We start from the raw sequence: 19,161 nt of genomic DNA, 5'->3' as shown, positions 1-19,161 counted from the left end.
GACATAGGAGTTAGTACAGTCATGGGAAGATTTCATCAGTACTGTCTCTTTGACAGGAGTCACATAATAATGTTGAAATTATCAATAGACACCCGGAAGTTGTGTCTATAAAGTGTACTGGAAACTTGCCTGAACGATCACTGGCTTTTGGATTGCACCTATTGTTAGACAGCCATTCAAATTCTCCTAAAGGGAGAATGTAAATATTTAATATTTTATTATCCATGCATATGTGTCTATAAGTGAACTCTGTATTTTTGAAAACAAATAACTGTTTGCCCTTTTTTCACGTAAGAGTACTTCCGTGTTTCATTAAGAAAAGTGCCTTCTCTGTTATAGGGGAACAAGGACAGAGGTATTGGGTTTTTGAAATCCCTGCTGACTGGTGGCAATTTTCTCAAGCTTTTCATTTATCACAAACACATTGCTCAGGGTGACCAAGTTGGGCAGGACCAATAGATCAGCAGAGGTCCTTTCCATATTAATTGTGCAGACACTCTGCCTGTGTTGAGCCATAGCAGCCACTTTGGCATTGATTCCTATTTAACATACTGCCTTAGCCCTCAGATGTGTAGTTCTTCCTCCGTGTGAGGTAATAAAAGGAGGCAGGGAAAATAAAACCCTGCAACAGTAAACAATTAGTTTCTTCAATCGGGCGCTTCCTTCTAGTTGTCAGTATACTTTTCACAGTGGTGCCCTGTGCTCAGTAGTTAGAAGTAATTAGAAACCAGAATAAATGAGATCACTGCAGGAATGAACACGCCTTACCCAGCACAGTGCATTTTATATAGAAAAATGCACATCTGTAGTAGAGAAGGAACGCAGTCTTCCTTCAGTTTATTTTTACTACGTGATTGCTTTACAATCGATAGAATTGTTCAGCAGGTTTCAAATCTAGTTTCTTTTAATCATGAACACATTTCAGTACGATGAGGTCTGCATTCGTAGTGAAGTCGTTTGGTCTGGCTGCATTAGTCTCTACCAAAACACTGCATTTAGCATGCAATGCTGAGACCAAGATTGGGACTGTTGAATTATGGATGTGGGGAGTTGGGATTCTCTAAAAGCAGAGATCTATGTGATGTGATTTTGGAATAATGGAAAGAGCTCTGGATTTTGAATTAGAAAACTGGTTTTGAATCCTGTTACTTACTGTGTGACCATGATTCCGTCATGGTCTCTCAGAGATTTATTGGTGGAATGGGAATAATAATTTCTTTTTGCAAAAGGTGGCATGAGGATTAAGTGAGTAACATATGTGAAAACATCTACTGCAGGACCTGGCAATAGTGTACACTCAGTTGTTTCTATCTTCATCTGTGTTTCTGATGGTGAATCCATCTTCTCATTGCAGAGGTAGAAATATGAAATGCATCTGTTTAAAATGACTAGATCATACCTACTAAAATAGGGAAACCTTTTATATGTAAAGGGAAAATAAAATAAAATAGGGAAACCTTTGTATGTAAAACAAAATCACAGTGGTTGCTAAGAGAGTAGATCTTAAATGTTCTCAACCACAAAAAAGAAGTGGTAATTATGTGATGGAGGTGTTAGCTAACTAGTGGTAATCGTCTTGCACCATGTAAGTGTATCAAGTCAACATACACAACTTTAACCAACACAATGTTATATGTCAATTATACCTCAGTAAAGCTGGAGAAATCACAGTGGTGAGTCACGATAGGATGTAAGAAGAGTATGAAAAATACGAATTCACTCCTCTGACCTATAAGAAGTAGAATACACAAAGCACTGGACCCTGTTAGAGCTTATTTTTAGAATCCTCCATTGATAGCTTGTAGACAGTTGTTCAAGGACAGCAGAACGGGATCCCCTTGAATTCAAAGACAGGAAGTCTTCTTCCCTCGTGTCAAAAATCAAGAGTATGTGTTAGAATAACGACAGGTATTTAGGACTTGGAAAGAATCAGGTGCTGGCATTTGTGCATTCATTCATTGAAGGACAGAGGAGTTATTTATGGAGCACTGCTATGGGGCATGCACTGTGCTACCCCAAACTAGGGTAGTGAGAGGTCCTTGCTCTCCCGGCAATTCTGAGGTCTTGACAAGGGGCCCACATTGGGAAGCCAGCCAGCCATACTGTGTGGCGCCAGTTTCCTTTAATATGGACAATAGGAGAAAGAGAGCCAAAGGATTGGGTTTTTCATGAAGTGACTCAAAGAAATGAACACATGTTTTTGAAACTACAGGAGAGGGGAAGCATACATGTCATTTTGACAGTGTTAAAGAATTGATTCTGCAAGGGTTCCAAACGTATTCTTCTGAACCTGGAAAATAGGTAAATGATTACATAGACCATTTTGATGAGCAAATAAGTGTTAATTAATAGAGTTAATGTAAGAATAATGAATCAGTATATTTTAATACATAATTTCCAAGCATTAACAAAACTCATCAAGAGTTGTTCATCAGAAGCCATGGTACGAGCAGTAATTAAATCCTGAGAAAGGGAAATGCAAGTCAGTGTTCATGAAAGAAAAGCTATATACCATTTAGAAGTTGTAGGGGACTCTGTGGTTGTTCTTTTACTAAAATCTATTGTCTCTACAGTTCATTTATTACTTTGCCAAATTTATTTAATAAGTGAACACTTCTTGAACACATAGATGGCAAATGCAGAGTATAAAGAAATGAATTGTATCTTTTAGGAGTTACGTATAATACTGTTGGCATGAGTTAGGAATTCGTGTCATTTCTTTTCAATAACTGTATATTGAATGCTTACTTAATCCTGGGAAGTATGCTAGGGTCTAGGAAGGTTACAATCAATACAGACACTAGTCTGGCCTATTGGTGGTGGTGTAGTAATATTAATGAAAATTGCTAACATTTGTTGAGAATGTACTACATGCTATGTCCTGTGCTAAGTACTATATATGAATTATTTCCTGTAATCCTGAAAACAACACTCTGAGGTACGTACTATCATTAAACTCAATTTACAGATGAGGAAACAGTTTCAGTAGCTTAAGTTACTTGCCCAGAGTCACGGAGTTTATTAGCAAATTTAAGATCCAGCTTAGGAAGTTTGCCTCTAATGCCCGTATTCTTCATCCCTACACCTTTCAGACAAGTATAATATAGCATGACCAGAGGCATGATATGTGACCCAAAGCAGGGCATCTGAGATCATATCAGGAAGAGAGCAGCATATGAGAACTGAGAGGAGGTGACTTCAGAGAACTGTGAACAGTATAGTTGAAGCATGGAGTAGAAGTAAGGAAAATCAGAGACCATATTGTGAAGACTTCGTATTTCAAGTTACGCAATGGAAAGCCATCTGCATTTTTAAAAGATCACCTTTGATGAATAGTGGGAAGAGGCAAGACAAGAAGAGTCTGAGCCAGGTTGCACCAATCTAGGCAAAGAGTTGATATTAGCAGTGCGGCAGAGAGGAGAGGTTTGAGGGATGGTAAGAAATATGAAATTAATAAGTGTGAAAGGTACTAGAGTAGGTATATTAGCACGTGGACCTGCCGCACATACATTAATCTCTTGTAATTGATGAGTTTGGTTTGAACGGCTTGGAAGCTTATATCTCAGTCTGGAGGTGAAACAGGGGGTCATCATAAAAGACTAGACAAAGATTTTAGGAAAGCAATAATTTTAATCTCGACCACATCTTCTTCCTTGGGAAGGCTTTGCAAAAATGGGAAGGTTGAAGACACTAAAAATATCGCACAATACACCTTTAAGGAATTAGATAATTTCTGCATCTTATTTCTTCAAACAACTTTCTTATTTCTTTGAATGCTGGCACTTAACATTTAAAAATTAGTAAATATGAGGATCTGGGATTTCACCATACTTACTATACCCATTACTACACAGTGTCTTTTAAACAATGTTTCTACAAACTAACTCATCAGACACTTCAAATTATAGTAACTTGGTAGCACATTTCAAGAAGTTTAACATTTAGATTAAATTTGAAAAATGTTAATGAAGAATCTCTAACTCAGGTATTTCCTACAACTGTTTGTTTTTACTGTCTGATTAAATGGGATTATGAGAAAAACACAAGGAAGAAGTAAAAATGTTTGGAAACTGAGCAGAATCATTTACATTTTTTCCAACAGGGAGAAAATGTGTCTTTAGTTCAAAGATGGTTGAAACTAGTTTGCCTTAGGCTCTGTAGGACTGAAGTTCAGATGATGCTGCAAAGTGCATAAGACCAGGTGATCACAGGATCTTCCGTCTGTCATAAGAAGCTGGGTATGAAAGAGTGGTGGGCAAATAGCAGTAGTATCTGCCGATATTCCAGCTTATTTCACCTACTTCGCGCTCTTGGGATTGAAATAGTCATTATTATCCTCTCCAGAATTTGAATGCTGCCCAGGTAACTTCACCTTAATAAAGTAGCCTGGAGAACCACAGCTGATTAGATTCCTAATAACTTATTAGTGGCAGTCACCTGAACAAGGATAATGGACCTGGCTTTTAATTAAAGGAGCAAAAAAGACTTTCATAGAATACGGGGAAATTGATTGTACGTTTTAAGATCTAAATCTGTAAGATTCTAAATATAAGCAGCTGCAACTATATCAAGACAAAGAATTCATGGGAAGAATGTCATCAAAGAATAGGGTCTTCAGGCTGTCTTTATACATAGATTCTGAGCCATGCATTTTCCCTAAGGGAATTTTTTCCCTCTTATTTTTGTGACTAAAGGCAGTATCACAGTTAGAAAGGATGGTGAAAATGAGGCAATACACATGGAAATCCGGAGCTAAAAAACAAAATCAAGACTCTGATCATTGGGTGGAATTCTACATTGAGGCAAAACTCACTGATTTCAGAATGGTTAAATAATTATTTCACTTTATATTCATCTAGCACAAAATCAAATTAACCTGTATATGAATGCAAATAATTCCAAATGAAATGTTGAAGTAAATATTGAAATATTTAGCCAGTTTATATAGATTGTTAGGGGACATGTCTGATGTTGCCTTTTCCAGAGCAGGTCAAAACCATTGTTTGGCATATGGTCCTTTAAACTCAGAGACCCCAACACATGCCTTTCAACTGTGGGTGTGTGTCTTCCATTTATCATATTTTTCTAACAGGAAATTATCCTGCTAATTATACTGTGCTAGCACACACACAAAAAAATGAACATAACTTATCCAAGTGCCTCAATTCTGTTATGGCACAAAAGAGTGAAAAAATCACTGCTCAAGTAACTTTTTAAGTTGAAACATGTATCCCTAAATTCAGTGACTCCAGTGGGGTTTGTTCTGGGGCACAGTTTTTAGTGGTAATTGAGTATGTAACATTATTGAGGGATACAATAGAAATTTTCAAAGTAATATTCAGTCTCATTCTCAATTTTTAAAATATGGAGAAATAAAAGCAAACTATCCCTTGCGAAAGATTGCATTTTTCTCTCTTTAATTACCTTTTAAGTTTTTTTTGTTTTTCACTTCAACATCTACATAATGTGAATTTAAGGCAAATTATTGTGGCTACAAATTCAGAGATCCTCATTACACTAGTTTTTCATGTGTTTCATTTAAGGTGTCAGTTTATATAATTAGAATCTCAATGCCCCTCCTCCACTAGTAATAACAAAGTTTGGGACCACCCAAGAGAGAACAATATGGTTAGCTGCCAGGCAAAACATCAGAGTTCCTGGCAGTGAACATGCTGAAAGTCAGCAAAGAAATCCACAGCGCAAAGCCATAAACATACCGTTGTTCTGGTTTGCCATGTCAGTTTCACTGTGAGTTACTGCATCACCCTGGTGGCCCGAAAGGGATGATGCATCTCCTCAAGTGTTCAATTTGATGCACTTCAACCCTTGGGAGATTGGCTTCCTTGTTAGTACCGTTCGAATCAACATTAAATGAGGCTTTAGAGCTCTGGAGGTTTTAAATTGTAATTAAAGTAAAACTGGTGTTTTTGTGATCATGGTAAATGACCAAATATGTAGAAGGTCCTCGGGTTTGGAGAATCTTTTATCTGATTTATTATAGAAATGTGATGAGTCATCTTAAAGGAAAAGATTACCATGTTTTTATAAAAAGATTAACACATAACCTGCTTCAAATAAGAATTGAAGTCTTAAAAGTGAACTGAATGTAGTATAATAGATATGAGTTAATAAATGGTTGAAATACAATATGTTAAATTTAAACTAATTTAGGAAAACTAAGCTTTGTCTCTCCAGTGAGACTGAGTTGAGGGAGGGAGGGAGGGGGTGTTGGTTATTGCTCATTGCAGCCCCCTGGCATCGAGAAATAGGACTGGCAAACAGGAGACCATTTCACATGCTTTTCCTGACCCTAAGCTCTACAGTTCGACACAAAATAAAGTTGATACCGGGTGTTCTAGGATCAGTTGGGACAAACATATGAAATAAAAATCACAGAGAATCATATTAGCAAGTGCCAAATGATAGTCATGTGAACTCTATTTCAACCAAACCCCAGTTTATGAAGGAGATGTTGGTGGAAGTTTGTCATGAACTTCATGTAATTATCATAATCTAATAACATCATAATCTTACGGAAGAATTGACAACACATTTCAACATCAACATTATTTTAAATTTAAAAATTGTTGTCAAATATGAAAACCTCCAGAAGGTTCTTTAGCATGAGGACCATAATGTATTGGAAGAATATTCCACAGAGTAGCATCTGGCTCTATACATTCCAACCTTGTTTCTCCTGCACCACACAGAGTCCTGGGTGCACCAGGATATGAACACATTGCATTACAGCCTTGGGCCCTGCACGTCCTTTTCAACCTTGGGTGAGTCTGTACAATGCGCAGTGGGAATACTCTGGAGTCCATTCCTACACTAGGATATTGTAATAACCTAACTATAAGTGACTGTGAATCATATCCATAGGTCCCAGTAAACCTAGCCTAAATGGATCCCTAATTCTACTTCCTTTAGCTCAGTTCCAGAAAGAACTATGGCCATTGGAACATTGCAGAACATGACAGAGGAAAGCTGGGACATAAAAAGACAGCAGTCATAACCATTTGCAGTCAAAACATTTGGCTTTTGCAAATCTGTAAAAGCATATGACTATGTGAACAGGTTGCTAGGGATCCTGTGAAAAAGGGACTCCGAAACTCAACGATTTTAGCTTGAAAGTAAATTACTTCTGCCAGCACTTAATGGTACTTGTAGTTACAAAGTAGACACTCAAAAATATTTGTTGAATGAGTGGATGAATAGAAAGTTACCTCTTTGTGACTCTTCCATAGCATTGCTAAATCAAAGTGCTTTTCAAATTAAATTGGACCCATTGGCCACAGGTTACATTTATCATATTAAAACTATGCTAAATCCCTGAGTGATGTGGGATCTGTTTTTAATATGAAATATGTCAAGAAGATTTATTCATTATAAGCACAGGTGTATTGACCCTTTCCTTTTTTCTTTCTATGAGGAAATGCACAATTTCTGCATAATTTTGCAGCCCTGTCAAGTGCACGTTCTCAGGAGTATACCCTAAGCAGAGCTGTTACTTGGGATGTCTTATTACTAAAATCATGGAACAACTTTCCTCAGTGTATATGTTATATTTGCTTTTTTATGAAGGACAAATTCTACACTGCTACCTTTATTTTACTATTTCATTTTTGTGACTCCGAGAGAAAGAATTGTCTAAATTTTTAAAATGATATTGCAGCTAGAAGGAGCTGAACAATTGAGAGCCCGTATTTTCCAGGACGGAGTAAAAATGTAGATTTATTTAAATTTTAATTTAACTGCCTAATGTGAGAACAGAGATAGTTCTAGAAAGGAAATTCGCAGGTCAGATAAGAAATCTCGTATGGAATGGGATTTGCTTAGGGTTCCTGGCCTTTGGTCTGTTTCCTTCATTCTCTTGCCAAGAATTAGCAGAACAGTCTCACTGGTAATCAGAGAAGTACCTATAAAATCAAATGATCCCTTGTAAAGCCTGACTCTGCACCATCAAAAAACCTGGTGCGGGCTTCCCTGGTGGCGCAGTGGTTGACAGTCCGCCTGCCGATGCAGGGGACACGGGTTCGTGCCCCGGTCCGGGAAGATCCCACATGCCGCGGAGCGACTGGGCCCGTGAGCCATGGCCGCTGAGCCTGCGCGTCCGGAGCTTGTGCTCCGCAACGGGAGAGGCCACAACAGTGAGAGGCCCGCATGCCGCAAAAAAAAAAAACAAAACAACTATGAGGCGAGTAATGCTATGTTGGAAGCAGAGTTGTGGGCTTAGTGCTGGTGCTCTTCCACATGCTTAATTTAGGAGAATGGAACTCTGTGATGCTGCGATGGAAAAACTAGGCCTCCATTGGATAAATCAACTGTGAATCGAATAGGCAATATTTCTCTCATTGACCTGGCTGTCTCTTTTAAATTTTATCACTTTTTAAAAATTTCAAATTAATGGTGGGACCTAATTGGAATATACACAGCGGTTAGTACAAAAAGGCAAGTATAGACGAAGCCATCTTCTCTTGATATGCTGGCGAAATAAAACTTATGTATCCATTTTAAGCTAGATTTTTCTATTAGATGATGTACATGTGATTGGTTCTAAAGGTGTGACACTTTGAGGCACCCTGTCCGAGAGCATGTTACGGGTCGCGTTGATTGATCAGGAGATTACAGTAAAATCTTTTAAAGTCTCTGGCAGATAATTTGCTGCTGTACTGCTGTTTACTACAGCTTGAAGTAGAGAGAAATAAATCAGTTTAAAAAGGTTAAGAAAATGGATAAAAATTACAGGCTTCCTGTTAAAGGTCCTTCACAATGAGTAAGTGTTTGTTGTAAGTTGATGAGGGCAAGTGAGGCTTTATCTGGAAGCAGAGACATATTTCAGTGATTAGAAAAAGATCAAGATTTTTTTCTTAGCTTCATTCAGCTGGTGTAATGACCAGTATTGATTAAAATGTTAAGATCAGTAAGGACTTAAAGTTGGAGGAGAGGAGACCTTAAGGAGGAGAGAAAGGTTATGGTGTGTTGAGTTAGCTGACAATGAAATGCTTTGTAAACATTTGATATTTTTTGAACATGAACTGTCAGTTATAGCTCTTGGCTTGCATTGGCATATGCATGCAGGTACATGTAATATACAATTTTATATTATTGTCAGACTCGTACATTAAATATTTATAAACATCGTATACTACTAGAAGTTAATTATAAAACTTTAGCCCATGTGAATATGTGTTCTTAATGCTTTCTAAAGAGTTCTCTGTTAATGTTAACGAGGAAGCTGCTTTTCACGTCATTTAGCAGCCAATGGAACTGATCGTTGTTTCTCCTTAGAATGCAATTATTGTAATAATAAAGTTGCATTTTGTCAGGTTCTTTCTAAAATTACAGCAGTAATCTTTTAAATCCGTTTCTCTTTTCTGCAAGTCATGAGTATCTGAATCTGCCAGGTGTACTGGGCTTCTGTGGTACAGCCTCACAACCAGGGATAAATGAGTTCGACATTCCTCATATATAATTGCACTGTAGAACTTTCATTTGTAGGGAAAAACTAAACAGATCTAGAAAAATACATTTGTAAAATACCGAACCACAGAGAGGTAATTGCAAAAATGGAGAAAAAACAATCAAAATACTAATAAATTGAAAAATGAAGTGAAACAAAGTCCACTAATGTAGATGTTAGGCAAAACATCTAAAAAAAAGTAACGAACATTTTTATGGAATGTATGCAGAAGGTACCCCTAAAAAAACAATTCAGAGACCAGCACCTGAAAATATTATCAAATGTAGAGGGTTCTTAGCTCCCTATGAGTTGCCATAGAGAAAAATGTGGAAGAAATGCCCTAAAGGGAAGGAGGACCAAGGCTCACCAATCACTGAATTTGGGTGCTGAATTCTGAATTTTCTTTGGGGCTGCTCTGGGCACCACATTGCTGGATAACTCATTAAAATTTCCTTTTCAAAATGTTAGTCTTTTGGATTGGGTCCAAGAAACACACTTTTTAAAAAAAATTCTGATCTTAGTGAATATTAATTTCACTTTTTTCTAAGATATTGGGTATAAATCAGTATAATTCTATTAACTATGAATATGTAAGCATGAATGAAAGATATTAGTAAGTCATTTCTTTTAAATTACATGAAATACCAGTAAAAATTCATATCTGACGATAAAATTTATTATAATTCTGCTTACTTAATTTTCTGTGTATAAACTCTCTCCTCAACAGAGTTCATTACGGGTTTGTTTTCAATTTAAATACTTAATTTAGGACCCCAGCAGTGTACCTCTATAATCTATTTTTAAACAGGTGTTTCTGTGTAGAAAAATCAGTGGTCTGTTGTCTAGTTGTTTTGAACTTGGCTGGTGCTATTTGATTTTGATATTCATGTGGGAGAGGAAAAATAATTTTTCCTCTACTCTTCTGACTTCTCAGTTGAGACCCCTGTAACAAAAGACAGATTACCAAGAGAAAAATGACAGAAGTTTATTAACATGGGTACCTCATGAGTACATGGGAGATACCCAGGGAAAAATGAGTACTTCTCCCAGGAGGCATACTGTTCCACCCTTCATTAGCAGCCCCAGATGTCTTGAAGAGCTTAACGGGAACCGGTGGAGTCTGACTTGCCCTTGCCCTTGCCCGCAGGTGCACCCTGAGCGTGACCCTGGAGCAGGCCATCATTCTGGCCAGAAGCCACGGACTGCCTCCTTGCTACATCATGCAGGCTACAGACGTGATGCGGAAGCAGGTGAGTCTCACAACACATTTTAGGAAGTTGTTTCTCACGCCCTGGATTTGAAGGTTCCTTGGTTCATTTATCAGGTGTCTGACAGGTACCTGGATGTGGCAGGCACTTTTCCAGGCTCAGAAAGTGAGTGGTGAACAAGAAACACTGATTCCCGGGGAAGAAGACCACGCAGGCATCTCTCTGAGGGTTCTCCAAGAAGCTTAGACAACCTGAGAAAAGGGAAGTCTAAGAGGTATCCTGATGGAAGACAGGGAGGTGGCCAGGCAAATGGACAGGAGTGGATTTGGGGCAGCGTAAGCTACAAGATAGAAGGACATGTGGGTTTCCTTGGTGGCGCAGTGGTTAAGAATCCGTCTGCCAATGCATGGGACACGGGTTCCAGCCTTGGTCCGGGAAGCTCCCGCATGCTGCAGAGCAACTAAGCCCGTGCGCCACAACTACTGAGCTTGCGCTCTAGAGCCCGCGAGACACAACTACTGAGCCTGCACTCTAGAGCCCATGCTCTGCAACAAGAGAAGCCACCGCAATGAGAAATCCACGCACCGCAACTAGAGGAAGCCCGCGCACAGCAACGAAGACCCAATGCAGCCAAAAATTAATTAATTAATTTTAAAAAAGAATGACATGTGACATTTTCTGGGAAAGGCAGGTGATTTAGGAAGGCTGGGGAATAGACTGGGGAAGGGGGAGGGGCAAGGAGGAAGAGGACAGAGTTGAGGGCCCTGCTTGCTTCTGGAGATCTCGAAGGGACTTCCGCACCATGCTAAGAAGTTTGTGCCTTATTCTGAAGATAAAGCACGTACCTCAAATTTTCCTGCAGAAGACGAAGAGCTGCCTTTGGACTATCTTTAGGTCACTGTAGTACTTATAGGTGAGAACACACTCTTACAAAGTGAATGAACTTTCTTTTTTTTGGCTGTGCCCCATGGCTTGCGGGATCTTAGTTCCCTGACTGGGGATTGAACCTGTGCCCTCAGCAGTGAAAGCTCGGAGTCCTGACCACTGGACCACCAGAGAATTCCCTGAACTTTCTGTACAATAGCTCAGTAGTATTTTAAGTGTGGTAGTTTGGTTTTGAACCCTTAAGATTCTTTAAAAGGCTAACAAAAATGCACTAACCTCCAATGTACCGATTATTAGGAAAATGTGCTTAATCTAGTAGAAGAAAACACAAGTCAGTAGAGAGACAAAAGAAGTTAAAAGACATCAATTTTATATTTTATTCTTCCACCTTTTATTAGGGCTACCTCAGAAAATTGATTTAACAAATCTCTCTACTTGCTGATTGGGTTTGAATTATCCAGTGATAGTGAGTGACTTAATTTTTAAGACATACTTTTGTAATTATGTCTGCTTTATTTACTAAAGACTTAATGTATAACTCTCAAGCAAACATATAAATCCCTATAGATTTGCTCCCAAGATTACACTACAGAATGTCAACCAAGTCAAAAGAATAATTCATGGAAACAGTCCTGAGTGAGGCCAGTGCCCAGCCTGGGGTCTGCAGAGATGAGGTAGAGCAAGCACATGTACGTTGTTGCTTCGGGTTGAGAACTGCAGAGCTGAATACTGAAAACCAAGATCTCACAAGGTCCAAGAGGGATTTGCTAAGTAAAGGTCAGATCCGTGAGAAGCACGTGACACAGTGTGGTTCGGCTGGAAAAGGGCAAATACAGATGCAAATACCAGCAGGTTTGGGAAGGATTTTTTGGGTAGATATTCAAATTTGGTTTTAAAAAAGTAGATCAAAGTAAACTTGTGATTATCCATATCAGGGTTGGGATTTGGATGCTAAAACATACAGCAAGAGATTAAGCTTTCTGTTTCACTCTGTTGCTGTTAGAGTGAGTTTGCAGTAAGACTTGGAGGAGCCCTCTCCAAGGGAAGACTAAGAGACTGATAATTGATCTTTTTTTTTCTTTTTTAATAAAGTTATTTATTTATTTATTTATTTATGGTTGTGTTGGGTCTTAGTTGCTCTGTGCGGGCTTTCTTTAGTTGCGTCAAGTGGGGGCTACTCTTCATTGCAGTTGTGTGGACTTCTCATTGAGGCAGCCTCTCTTGTTGCAGAGCACGGGCTCTAGGAACACGGGCTTCAGTAGTTGTGTGACGTGGGCTCAGTAGTTGCAGCGCATGGGCTTAGTTGCTCCACAGCATGTGGCATCTTCCCGGACCAGGACTCAAACCCATGTCCCCTGTATTGGGAGGCGGATTCTTAACCACTGTGCCACCAGGGAAGCCCCGATAATTGATCTTTTTAAGAATAATCCAGTAAAGAGGTCATTATGAGCTGGCTACATATACGTTCTTACTACATGGATTTGAATAATCAAAAGCTTTAATTTCTTACAACTGAAAACTGAGATAGATAAAATAAAGATGGGAAAAGTTAAAAACAATATTACCTAGGCCTTAATGACTTATTTAACTTGTTCAAGCCTCTTTAAAATTTATTTGTATATTAATTAACAATAAATGATTATTAGTTAATTATAGTTATTAATATATCTTATATATTTATAAAGTATAATTTTAAAAGACTGAAAACTTAGGAAGTTTGTAAGTTGATTTCTAAACTGCAGTATTTTTCAGTGTTTATCACTCCCTCCTCCTCTTTTTTGTTAATAAATCCATTTAGGGTGGGTAGCTTCCTACCTTTGTTGCTTGTTTCTCTGCTACAAGTTATGACACCTCCAAGTGGTTCCCAGACAAAGACCTGATTTCTGCCTTCTTTGTGAAAGATCATGGAGCCTTGGGTCCTCTTTTCATAGAAATTGGGATGGACTGGTGCCCAGAGGAGATTTTTGCAATATTCCTTCTGTGGCCAATCCTCTTTCAAGTATTCAGCAGTTACAGGCAGTGGGATTAATGGCTGGGATCCAGTCTACAAGCCAACTCTTACCCACGTGGGATCTGAGTAGTTCGAACACAAGTGTGAATCAAAACTCTAACTTTTCTGACCCTTCTGTCTTTTAATCGTTTAGATTCAGCTTTCCAGAGACAGAATGGTTAGAATGCTTACCTGGTTAATGAATAATATTTTCTAAGATCTTTAGTTTCTTTTTGAAGAACAAGGAGCTTTTCAGCATGATTTGCTGTTTTTATTTCTAATTGCAGTGTAGACCTCCCTCCATATCTGCCACGGTTTGGTTCCAGGAGCCCCTACAGATAACAAGTCCTTGGATGCTTAAGTCCTTTACAAAAAATGGTGGAGGAGCACAATGAATACAGTTGGCCCCCCATATCCACGGGTTTTGAGTCCATGCATTCACATCCATGGATTCAACCAACTGTGGATCAATGACACAGTGGATTGAATCTGCAGATGCAAAACCCACAAATATGGTAGCCAACTGTATAGTTTTCATGAACAGATTTCATGTATGTAGTTTTAATAGAGTTGTTTTAATTATCTGGTTGAGTTAGAAGAAAAGATAAAAGAAGGGAAAGGTACTATGCCCCATGCAATTTGTGTGTAATGATTATAGTAATCCTAGGCAGCATTTTTACATAACCAACTGATATGATTAATAAATGGTTTGAGGACTTCCCTGGAGGTCCAGTGGTTAAAACTCCGTGCTTCCAATGCAGGAGGCACGGGTTCGATCCGTGGTTGGGGAACTAAGATCCTGCATGCCGTGCAGTGTGGCCAAAAAAAACACAAATGGTTTGAGGTAGAAGCTCTAATTTACATTATAAGCTTAAAGTCTCCTATCCTCTAAATTATATGTTCCAAGTATTTTTTGGTAGAAGTCTACCCCAAATTCTTTTCTGACCTTTTTAATAAAAATTTGGATTCTGAAGAATCCTGTCTCCTGACCTCCAGTATCAGGGCTTTATACTGAGCACTGAGGACAAAGACCAAGGATGATCAGCTTCTTGCCTAGCCTCATGGCAGACATGTATGGGCACATCATCATGGTGCACCCACAGGCAAGTGCTCTCCGGGGTGCACAACGTCAGTGCATGAGGACGTAAAACAGGGAACAAGTAAACGAGTAGACTGTGAGCCCCTGAATGGCTGGGACACCGAGTGTATGTCATGATGGTATCACTGGTTTCTACATTAATGCCCAGTATAGAGGAAATGCTAAGTGATGTTTAGGCAATGAATTAGTTCTACCTAGGAGAACTAGAAAAAGGCTGCATGCAGAAAGTAAATATATGATAGTAGCCAAGAGCACAGATTCTAGGGCCACGCACCCTCAGCTTGAATCCCAGCTCTAGTGTTTACTGTCTGTGTGATTTGAGGCAAGACTCTTAGCTTCTCTGTTGCTTCGTTTCCTCATTATTAAGACAAAGATAATAATGGTATAATGCTTGCTCCATACTGTTGTTTTGAGGCTTGAATACTGAATGTATTTAAAACAGTACCTAATATAGTGAATGACCAGCCAATAATTGATTTGGGCCTTGGAGGATAAATGTGATGCAGACATATAGGGAAAAGGACAGAGAGGGTGTTTAGTAGAGGGAAAACATGAGCAAGGTGTAAAAATGCAAGTCGCTGGCACATTGAGTATAAGAAGAATTATACGGCTGAATTCCAAATGGAGTATACCAGCAGATGTGTTCAGCATGATGAGCTTCCATTTTATTTGAAATCTTTTAAGCAAAAATCTTTCTAGAAATTATTTAATGGAATATCATGAGACTAAAGACAAAAATAATTATACAAAAATACCATATTCCAGTTAGTAAATCTGTTTCTCACAGGGATACGATTTAGAGATTCTAAAACTAGTTAATGTCTTTGGTAGGACTGAACAAATAAGTAAGTATATTGTGAATATTGAGAGTCAGGTTTCTTACTGTCTGAGAAAGAAGTTACAAATAAGGAAAGGGAGAAGCCTGGAATTTAGAATGAACCCTGGGGTACTGGATTGGAACCGGAAGTATCAGCTTGAATGCATGGACACATACACACAGAGATATAGATAGATGTAGAAAGAAATATAGATGTTTGAGTACGTTTACACTAATCAACTAGCTCAGCCCACTGAGAAGACCTAGAAGCAGTTACACACCAGTAGTAGTAATGGGCATACCCACTGTCCAGATCTTGAGTTCTAAATATCATTCTCCGTTAAAAAGAGCCAGGGAGGGCCTTCCCTGGTGGTGCAGTGGTTGAGAGTCCGCCTGCCGATGCAGGGGACATGGGTTCGTGCCGCCCTGGTCCGGGAAGATCCCACATGCCATGGAGCGGCTAGGCCCGTGAGTCATGGCCGCTGAGCCTGCACATCCAGAGCCTGTGCTCCGCAACGGGAGAGGCCACAACAGTGAGAGGCCCGCGTACCGCAAAAAAAAAAAAAAAGAGCTAGTGATTCGGGCGGTGTGATAAGACACCGAGTTAGCATCTCCCCACAACTAGGGTGCCTGCTAGCCATTGGTGGGAGACCCTGAGGCCCAAGGAGACAGGAGGAACCCCCAAATGAACCGGTAGGATGTGGGGGGAATAAGGGGGGAGGAGAAGTGGAGGCCAGACAGGATCGGTGCCTCTGAGGCCGGGGAGATCAGGAGAGGCACGCAGGAGGTGCCCTCCAGGAGGAGCGGGAGAAGAACGGAGGGTGTTTACCCCATCCACTTGGGCCCAGGGAGCCTGCTAGGCTCCGAGGTGAGGTCCCCAGCCCTCTGAGACCAGGGGTGGGGGGCACGCCTGGCAGCTTCTGTTTCTTGAGCCTAAGCCCCTCCCACCCCCCCACAGCCCTCAGGGCCTTTTCCAGCCTGGAAGGTCTTTTAAGTATACACCCCGCCCACCACCCAAACCTCACCTTTGCTTAGACCCCGCCCTCCACAGCCAAGGCCTTCCCCCCCGTTTTTTTTTTCTTTTCCCTCCCCCTCTTTTGTTATTATTGTGGTACTGTTGTACATTACAGTTGTTGATTCATCTATATTTTTATTTTTAGATTCTTTCTAACATATCTGTTAGTTTCCTAGTCTAATTTTACTTTTTACTTTGTTATTGTTATTTATTTTATTTTTTTGCCATCCCATGTGGCTTGCAGGATCTTGGTTCATGAGCCGGGGGTGGGGCCGAAGCTCTTGCAGTGGGAGCTCTGAGTCCAAACCACTGGATTAACAGAGGACCTCAGACCCCACAGAATATTCATCGGAGTGAGGTTTCACAGAGGTCCTCATCTCATCACCAAGACCCAGCTCTACCCAATAGCCTACAAACTCCAGTGTTGGAAGCCTCAGGCCAAACAACCAGTAAGACAGGAACACAATTCCACTCATAAAAAAAAAAAAAATGAGATGGCAAAAAGATATGTCACAGATGAAGGAGCAAGGTAAAAACCTACAAGACCAAATAAATGAAGAGGAACTAGGCAATCTACCTGAAAAAGAATTCAGAGTAATGATAGTAAAGATGATCCAGAATCTCAGAAATAGAATGGAGGTACAGATTGAGAAAATACAAGAAATGTTTAACAAAGCTCTAGAAGAGCTAAAGAATAAACAAACAGAGATGAACAACACAATAACTGAAATGAAAAATACACTAGAAGGAATCAATAACAGAATAACTGAGGCGGAAGAACAAATAAGTGAGCTGGAAGACAAAATGGTGGAAATAGCTGCCAAGGAGCAGAATAAAGAGAAAAAAAATGAAAAGAATTGAAGACAATCTCAGAGACCTCTGGGACTACACTAAAGGTACCAACATTCGAATTATAGGGGTCCCAGAAGAAGAAGAGAAAAAGAAAGTGTCTGAGAAAATATTTGAAGAGATTATAGTCGAAAACATCCCTACCATGGGAAAGGAAATAGTCACCCAAGTCCAGGAAGCACAGAGAGTCCCATACAAGATAAACCCTAGGGAAAACACACCAAGATACATATTAATCAAACTAACAAAAAATTAAATTCAAAGAAAAAATATTAAAAGCAGCAAGGGAAAAACAAAAAATAACATACAAAGGAATCACCATAAAGTTATCAGCTGAGTTTTCAGCAGAAACTCTGCAGGCCAGAAGGGAGTGGCAGGATATACTTAAAGTGATGAAAGAGAAAAACCTACAACCAAGATTACTCTACCCACCAGGGATCTCATTCAGATTTGATGGAGAAATCAAAAGCTTTTCAGGCAAGCAAAAGCTAAGAGAATTCAGCACCACCAAACCAGCTTTACAACAAATGCTAAAGAAAGTTCTCTGGGGGTGGGGGGGGGGAACACAACAGAAGAAAAAGACCCACAAAAACAAACCCAAAACAATTAAGAAGATGGTAATAGGAACATACATATCGATAATAACCTTGAATGTAAATGGATTAAATGCCCCAACAAAAAGACACAGACTGGCTGAATGGATACAAAAAGAAGACCCATGTATATGCTGTCTACAAGAGACCCAGTTCAGACCTAGGGACACATCCAGACTGAAAGTGAAGGGATGGAAAAAGATACTGCATGCAAATGGAAATCAAAAGAAAGCTGGAGTAGCAATACTCATATCAGATAAAATAGACTTCAAAATAAAGACTGATAGAAGAGATAAGGAGGGACACTACATAATGATCAAAGGATCAATCCGAGAAGAAGATATAACAATTATAAATTGTTTACGCACCCAACACAGGAACACCTCGGTACATAAGGCAAATGCTAACAACCATGAAAGGAGAAATTGACAGTAACACAATAATAGTAGGGGACTTTAACACCCCACTTACACCAACAGACAGATCATCCAAAATGAAAATAAATAAGGAAACACAAGCTTTAAAGGACACAATAGACCAGATAGATTTAACTGATATTTACAGAACATTCCACCCAAAAGTGGCAGAATACACTTTCTTTTCAACTGCACATGGAACATTCTCCAGGATAGATCATATCTTGGGTCACAAATCAAGCCTCGGAAAATTTAAGAAAATTGAAATCGTATGAAGCATCTTTTCTGACCACAACACTCTGAGATTGGACATCAATTACAGGAAAAAACTGTAAAAAACACAAATACACGGAGGCTAAACAGTGTGCTACTAAATAATCAAGAGATCACTGAAGAAATCAAAGAAGAAATTAAAAAATACATAGAAACAAATGACAGTGAAAACACGATGACCCAAAACCTATGGGACACAGCAAAAGCAGTTCTACGAGGGAAGTTTATAGCAATTCAATCACACCTCAAGAAACAAGAAAAATCTCAAATAAACAATCTAACCCTACACTTAAAACAACTAGAGAAAGAAGAACAAAGAAAACCCAAAGTCTGTAGAAGGAAAGAAATCATAAAGATCAGAGCAGAAATAAATGAAATAGAAACGAAGAAAACAATAGCAAAGATCAATAAAACTAAAAGCAGGTTCTCTGAGAAGATAAACAAAATTGATAAACGCTTAACCAGACTCATCAAGAAAAAAAGGGAGAGGACACAAATCAATAAAATTAGAAAGGAGAAATCACAACTGACACCACAGAAATACAAAAGATTA

At 39.2% G+C, this 19,161-nt stretch overlaps 1 protein-coding gene across 1 annotated transcript in view; it reads left to right on the top strand.

Annotated features, from left to right (window-relative positions):
- Window positions 1-19,161, top strand: part of PREX2 (phosphatidylinositol-3,4,5-trisphosphate dependent Rac exchange factor 2) — a 284,317-nt gene that overhangs the window by 253,699 nt on the left and 11,457 nt on the right. Inside the window, exon 38 of the mRNA XM_029223229.1 lies at window positions 10,611-10,713. Within this exon, the coding sequence (XP_029079062.1) occupies window positions 10,611-10,713 (103 nt within the window). The remainder of the gene's footprint in view (window positions 1-10,610; window positions 10,714-19,161) is intronic.

This window comes from Monodon monoceros, unplaced genomic scaffold (genome assembly GCF_005190385.1).
Source record: "Monodon monoceros isolate NGI ecotype Baffin Bay Population unplaced genomic scaffold, NGI_Narwhal_1 Super_Scaffold_14, whole genome shotgun sequence".
Classification (NCBI taxonomy): domain Eukaryota; kingdom Metazoa; phylum Chordata; class Mammalia; order Artiodactyla; family Monodontidae; genus Monodon; species Monodon monoceros.
This window is presented reverse-complemented; position numbering and strand designations above follow the sequence as displayed.